Raw genomic sequence first — 19,831 nt, forward strand, 5'->3', positions numbered from 1 at the left:
GGCTAAGTACTTTAGGAGTTGTGGCAACTCCAGAGCCAACGCTCCAGGACATTTCTGTTTGGCATTTTTGTTTTGGAAGAGTGCCTTCTATAGGAGCGACTAACTACTCACTTCAATATTGTCTGCTGCTAAAGACTGGAAATAGCAAATCCAAAAGCCGGAAATTACTTATATTTAAGCTATTATTTTGTTGCTTGTTCGCACGGAGTTCTAAGATTCCGCCTTCCTTAAAATTCACAGATATGACAGTGATTTCTTGCTTAAGTTCAGAATTTTGATATTTCCTCCTTAAATGTTGGTTATTTTGAAATGTCCTTTATAAATTCAGGAAGCTGCGCTGCACCCGCAACTACATTCATGCCAACCTCTTTGCCTCCTTCGGTCTACGTGCCATATCTGTGATTGTCAAGGACGCCCTTCTGGATAAGAGATGGGGCATGGAACTCACAGAGGTCTCTGACTGGGAAACTCTGCTGAGCAATGAGGCAAGTATACCAATATGAATTATTTTTTGGGTTGTGGCATATGTGTGAATATAATGCTGTTCTCTGATTTTGTGACTCGGCTGAGATGCAGGGGACATATAGTTATAAGCTACAACGCGGTATTCCACAAAAAAAGTTTTACAAAACATTGATTCACACAAATTTTGTGCCAAAAAATAGTCACGACAAGAATATTGTGGAACAGAATATTGAAGTTAAGAATATCGTTTTTTAAAGTACTTTATATGATCATTTGTACTGTAAAGTAGTTCTGCAAAATATCATTTTTAAATTATTTTGTTGAGTTTTATTGATTTTTGTGATTTGTTTTTATTATTTAAAATATTTTTATATTTGTATATATGTTTTCATTATTTTAATGTTAGCTATGTTTAATTATATTATAGTGCATTTTCTTTTGTGAATTGGAAATATATACAAATCTTTTTTGTATTATATTTTACTTTGTTTTATTGGGGTTTAGTGGTTGTGCATGAGAAGAAGGTGTAAAGTTTTTTTAAAATATTTATTTTTGTAAGTGGTTAGAAAAAGTTTATTTTATAATATAATTGGTGAATTTCATTATTAATTATGCAAATATTTTATTTAATTTTTTTAATAGCTAATTAAAAATGCCTTTTAAAAATAAATGTTGATTGGTTGATTATATCATTGATTTTGTAAAACATGAGTAACTTGGGGATTCATTGTATAATGGTTTAATATTTTAGATAATTTTTTTTGTATTAATATTATTATGGCCCTCATTCCGACCCTGGCGGTTTCAAACCGCCAGGGTGGAGGACCGCGGGAGCACCGCCGACAGGCCGGCGGTGCTCCAATGGGCATTCCGACCGCGGCGGTAAAGCCGCGGTCGGACCGGCAACACTGGCGGTCTCCCGCCAGTGTACCGCCGCCCATAGGAATCCTCCAAGGCGGCGCAGCTAGCTGCGCCGCCGAGGGGATTCCGACCCCCCCTACCGCCATCCAGTTCCCGGCGGTTCTCCCGCCGGGAACCGGATGGCGGTAGGGGGGGTCGCGGGGCCCCTGGGGGCCCCTGCAGTGCCCATGCCACTGGCATGGGCACTGCAGGGGCCCCCGTAAGAGGGCCCCTAAATGTATTTCACTGTCTGCTTCGCAGACAGTGAAATACGCGACGGGTGCAACTGCACCCGTCGCACAGCTTCCACTCCGCCGGCTCGATTCCGAGCCGGCTTCATCGTGGAAGCCTCTTTCCCGCTGGGCTGGCGGGCGGCCTGAAGGCGGCCGCCCGCCAGCCCAGCGGGAAAGTCAGAATCACCGCCCCGGTCTTTCGACCGCGGAACGGTATTCTGGCGGCCCCCGACAGGCCGGCGGCAACCGCCGCCGGCCAATGTCGGAATGAGGGCCTATGTATTTATCGTCAAAATATCTATATTCGGCACATGTCAATGCAGCCATAAAAGCACATAATGAATCACTTATAGCATGCAACTAAAACCACATCATGATATAAGTTAAAAATACGCACTAGTAGTCGGAGAAAGTCAAATGGAAGTTGAAAAACATTAAAAACAACTAATTAAGACACAGTAAACAACAAAAACTTATCATGTTCTTGTCTAACCACATGTTGTCAGGTTATCCTGAGTGTTTTGTGTGTTTTAACTGCGTGGGCTAAGTAAGATGCCCAGATATGGTAAACCTTGATATCGTTCATCTCCATAAAAAAGTATGAGCTAGTAAGTAGAAAGACAGGCCTTTATTAAAGAAGAGTGGCATAGAAACGTTTTCCTGCCTTGCAAAAAATAATGGCATGTAGAGATGATTGCTTAGAGGCATTGTCATAAGGAAATTTGATGTCCTTATGAGCCCATTTAGAGCCTTTTGGAAATGCTATCAAATTGTGGAAGATAGAGAAACTAAAGTGCGTTAATAACAATCTGTTGTAAGAGTTATGAACCCATCCCAGACACCCATGAGGGTCCTGATGGCGGTATTAGGATGTAAAAAATGCTGCCATTGGGCATGGCTCATCCCCCATATTGGCCTTCCCACTTTGTTCCTCAACCATTTGCTTTTACATACTTTCGGGAAGGCTTGCTACATCCTCCAGGAACTCCCAGAGAAGCGTGTCTTTGTCTGCATTGTATTGCAAAGTCTTCTTGATCTTGGTGAGCCAATATATTTTATGCATGCAGTCCAGACATACAAACCCTCATTATGTCCTGGGTTAATTTGGCTGCATTTTTAGTCCAAATGCTGTGCCGTAGTAGAAGGGGTTTTGTCTTTAGTATCTCAATTTTGGGCTGTATACCTAGTTCTGAATGAACAACAATACTCAAAGTTGTTTCTGGGGACTGCTACCATCTTTTTTAAGAATTTGTCTTCTTGCATTTGCAAACTTTTATTATTCCTTGTGCCCCATAAACTGGCCCATCAGTAGCAGCCAAAACTGTCTTAGCGCTGTGGAGTTTTTACATATCAGGCATGTGCTTAGACCCTAATTTGGTGGCGAGTCTACAGATTGCCACATTATTCCAATCCATATTCACTGCAAAGAGTTCCCTATGTTGTCCCCATTTTCTGTAAACCTGAGACCTAAGTAATTAAAGTGCTCGGGGCTAGTAATTTGTTCGTTCTTAAGATTAAAAGAATATGCTGTCCCTTTCTTAGAACGGCATGACATTGTAAACGTCTTACATTGATTTATCTTAAAGTCCATATTTGCCTTACAATCACTAAAGGTATTAATGAGGTCTTGTAGTCTGACTGGAGTTAAAGCTGAAAGAACAGCATCATCTGCATATAGTAGGATGGGTACGATGCTCGAGCCCACCCTGAGGGAATCAATGGTAAGTGAGTGGAGGTGTACATCAATAGCGTTAATGTAAATTGAAAACAAAAAAGGTGCCAAGACACACTCCTGTCTGACACCCCTGCATATGTGAAATGGGTCTGTCACCTTCCCCGATCTACCAGAGTGAACTTTAGTTGTTAAATAGCTATACATGTGGGAAAGAGGGCAATCATTTCCTTTGGGGCATCCAGGGCCGACATACTGCTTCAGAGCTTATTATGGGTCACCAAAACAAGCACACTACCAAGGTCCATGAAACACATGTATAGATTTCCAGATCTTGCATTTAAGTATTTCCCTATTATAAGGTGCAGGTTAAGGCATTGTTCCACGGTGGCTAAGCCCCTTCAAAAGGCATACTGTGCATCAGAAAGTATGTCACTTGCCTCAGCACATTCTTCTAGTTTCTCCAGTAATACTCTTCCCAATATTTTAGCTGAGGCCTCCAACATCAACATTGGTCAGTAGCATTTTGCATCCTGTCTGAATCTTTTTTTAAATAAAAGTATAATTATAGGCTCTGGCCAGAAGGTTGGAATATTTCCCCTTCCTGCTGCATTATACACCTGAGTGAGTATAGGCATCCATAGGTCTGGGTCATGCATATATAGAGCAACCGGTACTCCGTTGGGGCCAGTGGCTTTACTGCTGACAGACTTGGCAAGAACTCTCTGAATTTCATCATCCTCAAAGTATTATCGATTCGAGTTGTATAGTAAAGGGGGGCGTTATCATTAATCCGTTCAGTTGCGGGAGAAAAAATTGAGGTAAAGTGGTCCACCCATACTTCAGCCCTAATAGAATTTGACAAATTCTGACTTATAGTATCATTAAGGAAAGGGGCATTGACTGTCCTCCAGAATAAGTTGTTATCCTTCGTGTCAGATGCCTGTGCAAGAGTTGCCCAGGCTTTGTTCTGCAGGTTTTCCTTCCTGAGGGCGATGGCCTGCTTGTATTGCCTTCTGCAGTTAGTAATAGCTGTCGTAACCCCTGGGAATGCCTGTAGATGGCTAATTAGCTCCTTGCGACCTTTATTACAATGGGTGTCAAACGACCCTTTGACCTTCCCGAGTTGGCTCTAACCCTTTTCCTCAATTGTTGATTTTCGAAATATGATTGTGATCATCAATCAGTACATTGGGTGTGGCACTGATCTGAAGGCAAGAATAATATGCTCAGTGTTTTCCCTCACTAGCTCGTCCATACATTGTTTATGGTCCACACTCCCCCCTATCTAATCCTTACACATTTTTGACCCACTGGATGATTAAGATCAATGACTTCCTTATCCATATTTTCTAATGAGGGTAAAATGAACATTATTATGGGATTGTGATCACTAACAATTATTTCCTACCTCCAAATTTGAACAGATAACACTTTGATTACTGGAGACCAGGACGTGATCAATACAACTATAGCCCCTACGACTTATAAAAGTATAACACTTGCGTACTTCTGCTTTTGTAGTGGGAACCAAGAGGATCAGGTCATATTTAAGTGTGAGGATATTTAGATGGATACCATCACTTCAGTGAGTGAAATGATCAAAAGCTTCTTCCTGCGAGTCATCAAATCCACAAATCTTGTCCACTGTAAGGGTACATCTGGATAACTTGAAGCCCCTGGCCTATTTTATATACAATTCCCCTTCTATACCTACAACAAAAGCCTCTAGAACTCCTTATAGTTCATTAATTAAACATGCCCTAGATTTATCAAGAACATTATTATAAAACTTTATAATCAAAATGTCCAGGTTTCCATCAGTACTTGGCACAGCAAATTGACAGTAAGATGAGGCCACAGTGGTTTTAATCAGACCTAGTGGGGTCACAGTCGAGTTCAGAATCATCAGGCCTCTCCTTGCTCTTCCCTTATGTGAAGCAATGGCCACTGTACAAATAGTCTTGTATCTGTCTATCACCACATCTGGGGTTGACCAGTCTCATGGATACAAACATTTTCTGATCTCAGGGCAAAGTTCCCAATCTTTAGATGCAGATTTATGTGCAAGTTCTGCTATATTCCAGGAGCCGAAACTGATGATTTGAAGGTGTTTGGGTTTCAGGACAGTATAGGCACTAACTACAGAACCATTAGTGGGTAAATCATTATTAGTGCCTATATCTGGATTACTTTGTGCAAGGATTTCCCCTGCAGGAATGTTGCAATGATGGCTAGGCCATCTGAGTCAATCCGTATCGTCCAAGTTCGATAGTGGGGGAAAGTGGTTTGACTCACACATTTTGGGCTGGATTGCTCTGAATACTGGTCAGATATAACACATTGTTTGTGGTTGAAGATGTCAGGGTGGAGGATAGAAGAACAGTCCCTCCACCATTCGCAGGTGTCTCAAATAAATAATTATGCAATCTCCTTCGCATGATGGGCAATCCCACCTTAAGCAATCCACCTGACTCTTCTGACAGTTAGTATGTGGTTATATAGAGTGTTAACTGTCGGGCTCCTGAAGGTAAGCCAGCTAACCACTTTATTCATTAGTTTTTGGTCCGACTCAGATTTTGCAGAGGACAATGTGGGTACACCCTTTAAGACTATAACATAGGTCGTTCATTCAGGGGGAAGATGGAAAGCATCATCATTCAGGCCCATGACCTGCTCAGCTTTCTTTCGGTGCTGTCCCCTCGCAGGCCCTGTCCTCTCTGCCAGCTGGTGTGAGGTGGAGGTTATCACGTCATTGTTAACATTATTCTGTGCACCATTATTTAAATGGGGCAATGGGCCAGGCAATTTATCTGAATGTGTGGCATTTGATTGAAAATGAGCTGTTTCAGAGGCCTTGCCTATATCGGCTGGAATGCTCTTAATTATAGCAGATTGCGATTCCTCTTGGTACATCTGGTTGTAAAGATTGGAGGTGGCTTTGAAGTAACCCCAATACCTTAGCCATTCCCTTCTCTAGATTATCTAATCTCTTTGATGAAGTCTCGAACGCTGTGTGTATCCGTTTGCGAAGGGGTGGAATTATTGTGGAAGAATCATTGCATTGTGTCCCCTGGGGAATTAAATCTATTCGCTGCTCCTTCCCTATGGCTTTTTTTCTGGGACCCTTTCTGTGCCCCTTTCTTTTCTTCACCGGAGAGCACTGCGGTGGTGAGACAGGTAATGATACAACCTGGTCGCAGGGCAAGACTATTATGCAGGGGTTGGAGGAGCGCATATTTGGAAAGCTAGAGGGACAGGATGTTGCTGGCTGAATTACAGAATGAGAAGTCACCTCAGCGGGGTATTGGAGAAAATACTTAGCTGCACGCTGGATAGCGACCAGCCTTTCTTCTATTTTTCAAATTTCGTTACTAATTATATTCATATCCCCAGTTAAAAAGTTTGTGATAGCCGACGGTTTGATTATCCTTGGTTATTGAACCAGTCTGCGCCTGCCTTTACCTATTTTGTGCAGAGGGTATAATTTGTAGATTACTTAAGGCCAATTAAACAGGTTCTTATTACACAGGAGCTTACAGGGCCCCTCATTATTTATTCTAATATTATGTATTGTTAATATTTTTCATTAGTTTTTACTGGTGTAGTTTTAGGCTGTAAACTGTTTTAAGTCTATTTTTTCACTTGTTAATTGGTAACTATATCTAATATAATTGTGTACTTTGTAGTTTTATTTGCTAATGTAATTTTTTTGTATTTAAATATTTGTGGCGGTCAGCACTAGGTGTTCATATTTAGGTCCTAGGCCCTTATTTATGCTTTTTGACTCAAACCTGCGTAAAAAAGTATAGCGCTGGCTTGTCTCATTCCAGAGTGCCAGCCGGGTGCCAAATTAATGAAACCCCGCAAGCCGGCGCAAAGGGTGGGCAAGCGTAAAAAAAAAAATGACCTTAGCTGGGTGGGGGGTGGCGCTATGGGAGAAGGGGGTTTAGCACCAAAAAATGACACTAGGCTGGCTAGGGGCAAAAAAAAGTCTTTAACCAGCCTAGTGTCATTGGCCAGCACAGGGGACAAGGGTCCCATGGGCATGGCCATTGCACCCATTGCCATGTAAATGGGCCCCCCAATAGCACTTCAAAAAATAATAAAAATACTTGCCTCTACTTACCTGAGATGGAATCCCCCATCCTCCGGTGTCCCTCTGGTGGGGGTGGGGGTGTTCCTGGGGCTTGGGTCTGACTCAGGCATTAAATAATGGTGCAAAGCAAGCTTTGCACCATTATTTGGCCCCTCCTCCCACCCTTGCGTCATTTTTGCACAGGGGACAAATATGGGGCTATTGGGATAGCACTATTTTTTATATGAGAAAGCCTACCTTGCATCTCATTGATGCTAGATACATTCACTCATCTAAAAAATGGTGCAAACTCCAATATTTTGACGTTACACATGTCCAATGTCAAGTTATAAATATGGAGTTAAAATTGTGCTGCATTTGCATAAAAAAATTACGCAAATGCGGAGCAAAAAAAGCATAAATATGTGCCCTAGTTTCTAAAGAAAAAGCATTTCTTTTAGTTGTCTATATCTTTGGCGCTGGTTGATGAATCTTCATGAAGTTTTCCAAAATAAATTGCTGCTCATGTCAGCTGCTGTCTGTAAAGTTTGGCATGATCCGTCAAGTGAGGGCTGAGAAAAAGGGGCCTCCCAAAAATAGGGTTTTTAACAGGTCTACAGCCCAAACCGCTGAACGGATTTACATCAAACTTGTCAGAAAGCTAGCTCTTGGTTCAGAAAGAGCCCTTTCTGTTACTTGGTGTAAATCCATTCAAAAGTTTTTGAAATATTAAAGAAAAAACAAATTTGTATATATAGGAACACAAAGGCTCCATGAACCCTCCCCATCTTGTGCTGAGATCTGATTGGTTGCCAATATTACAACAAGGAAATGTTGGCAGCCATCTTTTGACTAGCAGAGTCCCAGAAAAAAAAAGATAAAAAATGAGAAAAGGGACTATGGTAGGGACACTTTGACCCATTAGATCTGGTGATTGAGTCTCAGAGGGACCCCTCCAGGGCAAAAAGCACTTTCTAAAAAAAGATGTTATTGCAAATTTGGTTGCAAATGGGGTTGCAAATCTGCAGTAAAAATTAAAACAAACGCAGTCTCCCACACTTATTTTATTAAAGCCCCTGGGTGGCCCAGGTCCCAGGGGTCATATAAAAATAAAGGAAGGGGAAGCACAAGACCCCCTCTCCTGAGTTTATTTATGCCCTGTGGACCGCCACCTCTTGGTGCTTTAGCTTTATTGTATGCTGGGGGCCGCGCGCCCCAGGGACAACCACCTCCCTGGGGCAAATTGGTTTAATTATAATAGGGGAGTTCTGCAGACCACCCCCCGTGCTCATGGGACCGCCACCTCCCCAGGGCTGTACTGATTAAATGCAGGTGCTGCGTCCCCCCGCAGTCCTGGGGACCTCCACCACCCCTGGTCCAACATTGAATTACATGCGGGTTGGCCGCTTGCCACCCCTGCCATAACCCCGGGCACCACCACCTCCACTGGGCACGTATTGAATTGCATGCCAATGGGCCACACGGCTCAACAGCAGCCACGGGAACCACCACCTCCCAGGGGTAAATATTGAATTACATGCCAGCAGGCCGTGCAGCCCCCCCACCTTCCTGGGGCTAAAATAAAAGAAAGAAGGGGGTCCTTTGTCAACTCCCAGCCCCAGGGACCACCACCTCCCAGGGGCAAATACAATGTTGTATGGGGACCACAAGGCCCCTTTTATGGTGCCATACATGGCCCTGGGAACTTCCACCCCCCAAGGCCGGCTCCTGCTATGTCCCAGGATGCCCACCCCTAGGACATGGTTGTTTGCTCTGACATGGTGAGAGCTCTGACAGCTTCCACCAAGTCAGAGCAAACACTCCGGATCCAGCAAGCGAGAGCTGTCATCAGCTCTTGGTTGCTGGAAGCAGAGGTTTCCTCTGTTTCCCTGCCTACAGACAGGCAGGGATATCAGGGATACAGAGGAAACAGTTACTCTCACAGAGAGGGAGCTGCATGTTTAGTAGCTCCCTGTCTGTGACAGCAATGCTGGCTCTCACAGGAAGCGGGGTACTTGCTAGGACCGCGGGGGCCTTCAAGCTTCCCCCGCAGTCCCATTGCACACTGGGTGCCCTGTGGGGCACCCAGGAGATGTGACCGGGCCCCAGAGGATGGGCTCCCAGGGGCCGAGATCGGACAGGAGAGTGTTGTCACATCCCCTCTCCCCATGGAACTCTGGAGGATCCTGAAGGATAGGGTCCTGGGGGCCGAAATCGGCCGGGGAAGGAGGACGCACAGTCACCCTCGCCTACACTGCACATTTACACAACAAGGTAGCACTTACTAACTAACCAGTATAAAGTGCTCCAGGTGGGTAGACATTGTTTGCAAACTGTGGACTCTTGTTGAATAAAAGAGCAGGTGAGCTTCTGTTCTGACCATGATGCTCATTTCACAGAAATTAAACCTCAGCAGGAAGCACTTACAAATATAAACGTAGCAGGTGCCCCAGTTGAAGCTCCACTTCTGGAAAGTACAAATGATCCTAATTCGTGGGCTCTGTAAAGGCAAAACAAGTGTGTTTACTCCGCAATCCCCTGTTGAAAAACAGCAATGCCGGCTCCCGCAGGAGGTAGGGCACTGGCTGGGACCGCAGGGGTCATTTATACTTGAAATAACTCACCATAACTGCTGAATTCCTATGGTTTTGTGCAAGTAAATTCAGAGCCTAACTATAACGTTCCGGTAACCTTTGGGTTTTTTGAGTGAATATGTATACATTTGTGTATTTATTTGTGGAAATATATTTTAGCTTTCTTCATTTTAGCTTTTCTCAATTTAATTTAGGTGAAAGAATAGTACATTTGAGCTTTACATAGCCCAAACTTTTTGTACACTGGAGTGATAGTAGTACTTTTGGCCCTCCAAAGCCAAACACTTTACATACTGTTGCTTAGGGTGGAGTGGGAATAGTAAATCTGACTCCTAAATAGTACACTTTCCCTATAGCTGTTTACTTTGGAGTGGGAAAAATAGATCTGACCCATCCAAATTCCAATACTTTCCCTACTGTTGCTTACAATGGAGTGGGAATGGTAAATATGGCCCCTTCAAAGTCTGAGAATGGGAGACTGAGGATGGGGAAGAAGGAAATATTAAGGAGTAATAACTAAGTGACCCAGAGAATAGAGTACGCATATTACTCCAAGTACACATTGCTCCCATTCTAGAATAGACTATTTCTTCATCCAGGCTTCTGAGATGACAGTGGCACTTGGGTGATGAATGCAACCTAGATACCTCTTGGATCATTCTCCAACAGAAGTACCTCTTTACCACCACACCAAGGTTTAGGAGAACAACAGCGTTTAAAAACCTGTTGGAAACAAAATGAAGATTTTTTTTTTAAATCCTCACGGAAGTGATTGAACAATAGCTTCAATCAAACAAGCAATCTGTGTCTTCTAAGATTACATTATGGGAGGCTTTCAAAACAGTCATCCAAGCAAAGGCAATTTTCCTCATGATGGATTAAGGATAGATCAAGAACGGGGACACGTCCCCCAGGACAGCATTATCCCTTCACTGAGAAAACAATATGCATTGGCATATAACAAAGACATATTTTGTCAACTAGAGGCTGCTAGAAAAGCCTTAAAGTGATTTCTGGACTGGGCAAAACCTGCATGAGTATCGACCCAACCCATAACTCATGAAGTAGGTACAAAAAACATCAAATTCACTTATTGTGTGCTCAATCAGGAGGTAGAACCTAAGAAATTTGCTAAAAGTTAAGATCAGCTAATAGAACAAGTAACAAACTCTTAGGAAATCACATAAGTATTTGCAAAGTACTATAGAAAGCTACAAGCTAGAAAACAGACACCCCTCTCCAGAACATGAATGCCCAATAATAAACAACATATCCGTTATTAGACTACAGGACAAAGATAGATTAGTTGTGTTGTTAGACGTTGTTCATGGTACTTTAAAGGGGTACTTCCGGCTACAGTGAGTTCCCATTAGAATCTCTTGAAAAGATTGTCTCACATCTAGTCCCCATTTAAAAGACATATCTGAAAAGGCCTTACAGAGCAAGTGCATTTTCATAGGCTCTCTACTGAGCCACTATGGCCTTCATACTAAAACCAGATAAATCCTCTGCCCAATATTCCTCATGCAGACCAACCTTGCTAATTAATATTGAAGCAATAATCCTTGCAGAGATCCCACCCACAGGTTGGTCAAAATTCATCCATCATTGATTAGTCAAAATTAAAATGGCTTTATGCCAGGCTGGTATCCGCCATTGTATCACACAAATGCAGGTGGCACTGGATACCATAGATTAAATTCAGGACTCAACCACATTAGTGCTTGTGGACTTTGAGAAAGCTTCTGATTCCATAAACTGTTAGTTCTTCACCAGATCTTGGAAAAAATGAGCATTGCCACTCTGTGTGTGCCTATGTTCGATTACTGTATTTCTCACTCTAGGCGCAAATTGGAGTTAACGGAGTGCTTTCAGTTCCCTACCGATTGAACCTGGAACGTGGCACAGGTATCCAATTCCCACTTTTGTTCACCTTAGTTACAGAGCTTCTCACAGAATGGATATGACAGGAAATGCAGATCTTGGCTATTAAGTGGAAGGGAGGATATGAAGGCAAAATGTAATTATATGAAGCTCAAATTATCCATTCGTAGTTTAATGCCAATCCTCTGGGTTTATGGTTTAAATTGGGAGAGACCCATATTTTCGCACTCAAGAGAGAGGGCCATTCAAACTTCAGTACATAGTAGAAATACGAATCACTGGAGAATTTTTTAATATTTAGGCATTTATTCTCAGGAGGCATACGATTAAATTAGGAAATGAATATTGCAAATTGTCACTCTTGCTAATGGTTAAAGACATATTATTTAAGATGATTTCACTGCCTCAACTATTGTACACACTACAACACTTTCCCCTGGTGATAAACTCATCTTAGGGTGTGGGCCCCCAAAGGTATCTTTCAACGAATGTATGCAGTCGCTATATGATGGTGGACTGAAGTTGGAGGATCTAAAGCTATATTATAGGGCAACAGAGTTAATTCCAATAAAAGTTTGGGTTTTTGAAGGAAGAATTGAACCTGCTGGAAGACTGGTTAGTCCATAGCAGAGTCCTGCCTTTTAGACCAGCTATATATCAAAGAACCTGAATATTGCATTCAGTACTAAAATGGAATACATGGGGTAGTGTACTAACAAGTGCAATACCACTGTGGCCTAGCATGAGGTTTCTCTCGAGACCCAATTGGAGGGCTTTCAGCCCTGGGACCTGACCAGGATTTCAAAGCTTGGGGGGTGTGTAGGTGCCCAGACAGCTAATTACAGCTGTGACATGAACTGTATTGGTATAAAAGTGGGTTGGACCGTATTCTCAAGTTTAATCCCACTGAATCAAAATTAGTAATAGGACAGTTTGAAAGGAAAGGCATTTTAAGGATGTATAGATCTCGGACTAATACACTGGACCCGCTAAAACACCTCAGCAATAGATGGCAACAAGACTTGGGTAATTTGGGAGACAAGGACTGTATTGAGGCAACGACAGTGGCTATGCAATTGGGATATCATCCAGACTCCCCTTTGCCCAATTTAAATATCTTCACAGCTAATTACAGCTGTGACATGAACTGTATTGGCAACAAGACTTGGCTGATTTGGGAGACAAGGACTGTAGAGCGGCAATGACAGTGGCTATGCAATTCGGATATCATCCAGACTTCCCTTTTCCCAATTTAAATAGCTCCACATCTAATTACAGCTGTGACATGAACTGTATTGGTATAAAAGTGGGTTGGACGTATTCTCAAGTTTAATCCCATTGAATCAAAATTAGTAATAGGACAGTTTGAAAGGAAAGGCATTTTAAGGATGTATAGAGCTCTGACGAATACACTGGACCCACTAAGACACCTCAGCAATAGATGGCAACAAGACTTGGGTGATTTGGGAGACAAGGACTGTATAGAGGCAATGACAGTGGCTATGCAATTGGGATATCATCCAGACTCCCCTTTGCCCAATTTAAATATTTTTAAAGAGTTTGTTACACACCTGAGAGGTAATGGAAAATATGGAGGGGATGCGCCAGAACAGTTTTAAGATGCTACAAAGCCATGGGTTACTTCTTTCACACCATGTAAGAATGTCAGGTTATTCAAAGCTACTAAAATCATTTATATAATGCAGGGTTGGGCCATAATATTGTTTCCAAAGTTGCAATTGACACATATTTTGTCAAAAAATATTGTTAAATCAAAAATATAGTGGGACAGAACACTTAAGGTAAGAATATAATTGTCTAAGGATTTTAATGTTGTTTTTTATATATAGCTGTATACAATATCATCTCTAAAATCTTTTGTTGTGTTTTATTAGTTTTTGTGCTACAGGTTCTCCTTATTTTAATGTTGTGCAGCTCTAATAATTTGTATTTTTTAGTAGTATATGGAAAGTTTTTTGTTATTTTATAGGAATGTATTTATTTATTTGTGGGCTTTTGGATTTGTAGGAATACAGGGTGGAAACATTTTTATATTTATTTTAACCGTTTAAAAATAGTTTATTATACAACTTTTAATTTAATTTTAATTTGTTAATGTGAATATTAATTAGGTAAAATATTTGTCTTTCAAATTATTTCTTAGATATCAAAAATTAATTATTTTAAATAACTGGTTAATTAGTTAATTAATTGATTGTGTAATGTATTTCATTTTTAAATAGTTCACATATTATTTGGCTGTATTATGTTTTACTTTTTTTATTATAATAATTTCATAACACTATTATTTTTTTATTTGTTGTGTATTGTAATTTTATCTAACATTTTTATTTATTTTGTGAGTGCAGGTGTTTTAAGGTAATGCAGTGAAACATATTTTAAATGTATTCTTTAATGTTCTTAATTTGTACATTTATTTTTAATTCTTTCTAAATGTAATTATTAATTTAGTCATTTTAGTTTTTAATATTTTTATAAATTATATGATGTCAAAAATAATACATATTTTAAATATTTGTCAAAATATATTGTATGTTTATTTATTTTATCAATATTTAGTATTAAGTGGGATTAGTAAATCTGAGCCCCTCAAAGTCCAACACTTTCCCACTGTTACTCAGTTTGAAGTGTGAATAGTAAATATGACCACTACTAGGTCCAGCACTTTCCCTACTGTTTATGTTGAAATGAGAATAGTAAATGTGATCCTTCCAAAGTTCAACACTTTCCCTACTGTCGCTTACGCTGAACTGGCCTAGTAAATATGGCACCTCAAAGTCGAACACCTTCCTTACTGCTGCTCAGTTTAGAATGGGAATAGTAAATCTGACTCCTCCAAAGTCGAATACTCTTCCACTAGTTGCTCAGTTTCAAGTAGGAATAGGAAATCTAACTACTCCGAAGTCCAAAACTTTCCATACTGTTGCTTATGTTGGAGTGGGAGTATTAAATATGACTCCTCCAAAGACCAGCACATTCCCTACTGTTATTTACATTGTAGTGGTTGTAGTAAATCTGACCCCTGCAAAGTGGAACACTTCCTCTATTGTTGCTTGCATTGCAGAGGCAATAATACATCTGACTCCTTGAACATCCAATAACCCAATGGGGAAAGGATTGGGGGCATTTTAGATAAGTATGGAAGTGGAAAAGTTGGAAAGTGACAATCAGTTAAACCAAAAGACTAGGATAGGAGTCTGTCACACAGCTTTGAGTGCTGTACATCGAAATAAAGAGAGGCTTCAGGAGCAAAACAATACTCCTGGCCAAGATTTACTACTTTAGTTTGTGCTCTGGGTTCCTTTTTAATGGTAGATAAATTGATGCTACATTTTGAGTCACCTTGCTCTACCTTGCACCAAGCAACCTTTGGGTCTCTTAGGGGCATATTTATAGTCTGTTTGCGCCAAATGTGCGTCAAAACTTTTGACACACATTCAGCGCAAACCTTGCCCCATATTTAAACTTTGACGCCCGAGCCCACAGATGTCAAAATTCCTCCGTTTGAGTCATTTTTTGGATGCGGGAAACTGCCTTGTGTTAATGACATGCTAGGTAGGCGTTCCCGCCCAAAACGTTACTTTAAGGCCTGTGTGCCTTATTTATACTCCTATTTCATTTTGACGCACAGGAGAGGGCGGGCCTTAAAAAATGGCACACAGCCTGATGTGCGCTGTTTTAACGCCTGGGTCAGGGCAGGCGTTAAGGGATCTGTGGGCACACTTCCATGGTCTCTGACCTTGAAAGGAGTCCAGAGGTGCCTTTCCCTGCCCCCAGGGACACCCCTTGCCACCCTCGCCCACCCCTGGAGGACACCATGGATGGGGGGATCCATCCCAGGTAAGTACAGGTAAGTTGGGGTAAGTATTTATTCTTTTTTTTTTTTAAGTGGCATAGGGGGGCCTAATTTGGGGCCCCCTACATGCCACTATGCCCAATAGCCATGCCCAGGGGACAGAAGTCCCCTGGGCATGGCCATTGGGCAAGGGGGCATGACTCCTGTCTTTGCTAAGACAGGAGTCATTTAATTGGGGGTTGTGCGTCAAAAAATGGCGCAAGTCCGGTTTGAGGCATGATTTTTGCCTCAAACCTGACTTGCACCATTTTTTGACGCACAACCCCCATATCCCCCTACGCCGGCCCTGCGTGGTTTGAGTCAGTTTTTTTTACTCTGGCCAGCCCGCAGCACCGGCTAACGTCATTCCTTAAATAAGGCACCCACATGACGCGTAGGAATGGCGTTGGCCGGGGGTAAAATTTCTGCTGGTTTGCGTCAAAAAGTATAAATATGGGCCTTAGTGTAAAAATCACAGTGTTCCTTATGTGTGTCTGTTCATTTTATAATTTCTGGAATGCCCTAAAGAACAGCGAATAAATGCTTTAAACTACATACTCCCGAGGCTAAATGTTCTTTTTTATAGAGCTGATCAGATCCATCCATCTGCCATTCAAGTGACTTTGGTTCAAGTGTCCTGTGCAGTTTATTCATGATGCTTTGGCACTCTTGAGAGGTTGCGTACTTCAGGTTGAGAGTCCATGTGAGGGCGGAGGTACAAAGTAGTTGCTACCCCTGTTGTCTTAGAAGGCATAGAGAGTAGAAGGTGGGTTTAATTAGTGGAGTCGCCTCGCAAGACATCTGTTCCTGGTGGCAGAAAGATTGGGATTGATAGTGAAAAGGCCCATACATTCCTGTGACATTGTTTAGGCTTTGATTCATTATTCTCTCACTTAATTCGAAGCTTGTTGTCATTGTCATTTGTTTGTATAACAGTTGATAATCTCATTTTAATCTCTATTTTGGTTTCTTCTCGCTAGGCTGCTATTGGCTGTCGTGTGGCTCAGGTCGTGATGCAATATTGCATTTTGGCCAATCACTACTGGTTCCTGGTGGAGGCCGTCTATCTGTACAAGCTTCTCATAGGAGCAGTGTTTTCAGAGAAAAATTACTACACTCTGTACCTGTACCTGGGCTGGGGTGAGCAAAAAACAACTAACTTTCTATGAACATTTGGTTGTTAAGTATGGAAATTTTAGTAAAAACTTCAAAGAATAAGGAACACGATAAGGTCAGCTCAAGGGTGTTGCAACACCAAGGAGCTGCTGCGATTACAGTGCCTACTATTTTGGTCTTGTCACAGTCTTGGTGATGACGCAGGCAGTCGATATTTACACAGATTTATAGGAGAAGGATGTTTTACTAATGTGAAGAATGTCAAGTTTACACCATTGGTTTTGGACATCTGTCTTCTTTGTTTTTAACAATGTAGTCTTTGTCAATTGTAGGTACACCGGTAGTGTTTGTGGTTCCCTGGATGGCTGCGAAGTATCTGAAAGAGAACGCAGAGTAAGTACAGCCAGGGATAACAGGCACGAGCAAATGTGCAGCTATCACTAACTCATTATAAGCTCAGTACTCATTGGCTGGGACATCATGTGAGGACATCATCAGGAGCATAGTATGAGCAGACTCGCACAATCGTGCACAACACCAAAACACTACCCACATAGCCCACACTGCAAACATACGCTGTTCCAATCAAACACAACAAAGTCATATAAGTTTAAGATTTCAATCTCTCACAGCTCTTTACTTCACTGCTCACGGCGCTCGGCGAGTCACAGTAGGACAAGAGCCCAACCTGGTCATCAGGCACAGCACCAAAGACCAAGGCTAAGGTAAAAGCCTACATCACCCCAACCAAACACAACCTACAGAGCAGCATGCCACCACCCAACAAAACGCTTCCGTGTCTCGCTCGAGGTCTGACTTGCTATATCAATGATAATAGCTCGCAGTACAATGCCATGTATGTGCTGCGGGCTTCCCTTACTCCATTTATACTTCTTAGGCACTGGATCGTTATTTCTGGCATATTTTGGACAATTAACGGCAATTACTGGAGAGATCGCCTGACTCTTGTGTGCTTTCTACGACTCATGATATCGAGACGACTTTGAAAGCACACTGCTGTATTAAGATACGCTTGTCTTTGGGCTGACGCGCAGTCTTTTATTTGTTTTTTACAATTGTATTCGTGCTCTTTTTATCAAGTAAAGGTTTTAATCACCTGCATAATGATTCATAAAACACAAATACAAAGTACAATACCATGTACAGCCCCCTCACCACTCAGATATTATAAGGATAGGAAATCCTCCTGTCTCATCAAGAGTATTTTCTGGTCACGTTTGCGCCTGTATACCATGTTCTAGGAATTGGCCTTACTGCAACACGTTACTAGCTGCTTAACAACCGAATATCTAGGGTTAAAACATTCAAACACACTTGAGGGCAATCAGGTGCTCTAAGTTCTTTTCTCTTTGAAAAGTATTTAACATTACATTCTACGTTAAATTATGATATGGCCTTAAGTCTAACCCCTTAAAGGCGTCGATAGAGTAGTAGGCACCTGTTCTTGATAGAGGACAATTTCACAGAAGGGCAAGCATTCAGATTTTCAACAGCTTAAGAAATGTCCCCACAATACAGAGGTAATGTAAGGAGCTCCACAGAAATGCATTAGTAACAGTGTCCAATCTTGAGGATATGTTGGAATATTTTAGGAAGATGATCACAAAGCCGTATACAAGAATTTACAGAGAAGTAGCCAGATATAGGGGCTGGGGCTTGCTGGGCTAGAAAATGGCCGCAAACTAGGCATGCTCCTTTGGCCGTTTTTAAGAACTGACATAACCCTGGTGCATAAACATTGCAAAACCCAGCTGTGACCACTTGCTGTAATAGCCCCTACATGGCATAACAATATTTGCTTTAAAATTGTGCTTTCGGAGGTGTGGCAAGATCAAGGTGGCTGTCCATGGCCTACCTGGAGGTTGTGAGTTCTGGACAGGTTGGGAGCATCAAAGGCCACGTGCATGCCTGTGGTGCAGAGCCCTCTGAGGTGAAGGTCTGTGGACATCTGCGGCAGCTGCCTGGGTGTGGCAGGAGTGGTGGGCTGTGTGACTGGGCTTAGCCACCGGGGGAGGAGAGAATACAATTGCTGTGGGCCTACCAAGTGAAACCTGTGCCTATGGGGACTATCAGCGGTGCGTCCAAAGGAAGAAGTTGCTGCTGGATGGGAAGCCGCCCAAGCGAAGTAGCTCCCTGCAGATCAGCAGCAGTAAGTGCCGGCCGACTCCCGCCACTATACTTCAGCAGTCAAGTGGCCATGGTGGAAGGAGGACCCAGGGGGAGGGAGTGCAACAACAGTGGAGTACAAGGGGGCCTGTTGGTAGGAGTGGGCTCCTCATATGCTACAATGAAACATGTTCTAAAGCACTGAACAAAGTGACTGTAATTACACTACTGAGCCTACTCACATTTAGGGAGAGTGCACTGAAAGAGCTGCTAGATCATTTACCCATGAGGATTATTTATAAGCACAAATGCATTGTAAGTGGGATGAACCCCTCAAAGGTGAACTGTAGAGGTATAAGCAATTGAGCTAGTGAGATTGCCCCCTTCTACATGTTGTGCAGGGTGCCTTCCCTACAACCATTAGCATATAGTGGGTGAGCGCTAAGGGGACTGTGCTGGCGACGCAAGTTGTGGACAAGCTGCACAGCAAACAATCGATGTGAGCTGGACAGTCATCTGTTGGCCGTACTGTCTCTAGCTGTGCCTCTGTGAAGGTCTGGGATGTTTGCATGCCCATCCTCGCCGCTTCAGCCCCCATCTAGGGTGCCAGAGGGTGAAATCCAGAAAACACCCAAGGCCTGTTATGATTGCTTAACAGTCTCAGACTGGAAGTGAGTAATCCAGCGCAGAGACGGACATGGACCTGAAGCAGATCCTTACAGCAATGCAGCACAGTCTCATGAAAATAGATGGCAAGATAGACACCCTCACATTCAGAATGGATCGCATGTTTGAGAGACTGGGCAAGCACACTGAGTACCTAAACATGGAGGAAAGTCGAGTCTCACAAGCTGAAAAAGAACAAGTCACAATGTCACCTCCCCAGAAGAAGATGGATAAGCTCCT

General features: G+C 42.4%; 1 protein-coding gene across 1 annotated transcript in view; it reads left to right on the plus strand.

Moving 5' to 3' along the window:
• The window catches only part of LOC138261495 (glucagon receptor-like), a 562,622-nt gene that overhangs the window by 411,527 nt on the left and 131,264 nt on the right, over positions 1-19,831 (plus strand). The window contains exons 8-10 of the mRNA XM_069210480.1: positions 329-485; positions 16,663-16,822; positions 17,131-17,191. Coding sequence (XP_069066581.1) covers positions 329-485; positions 16,663-16,822; positions 17,131-17,191 — 378 coding nt within the window. The remainder of the gene's footprint in view (positions 1-328; positions 486-16,662; positions 16,823-17,130; positions 17,192-19,831) is intronic.

The sequence above is a fragment of the Pleurodeles waltl genome, chromosome 10 (genome assembly GCF_031143425.1).
Source record: "Pleurodeles waltl isolate 20211129_DDA chromosome 10, aPleWal1.hap1.20221129, whole genome shotgun sequence".
NCBI classification, from domain to species: Eukaryota; Metazoa; Chordata; class Amphibia; order Caudata; family Salamandridae; genus Pleurodeles; species Pleurodeles waltl.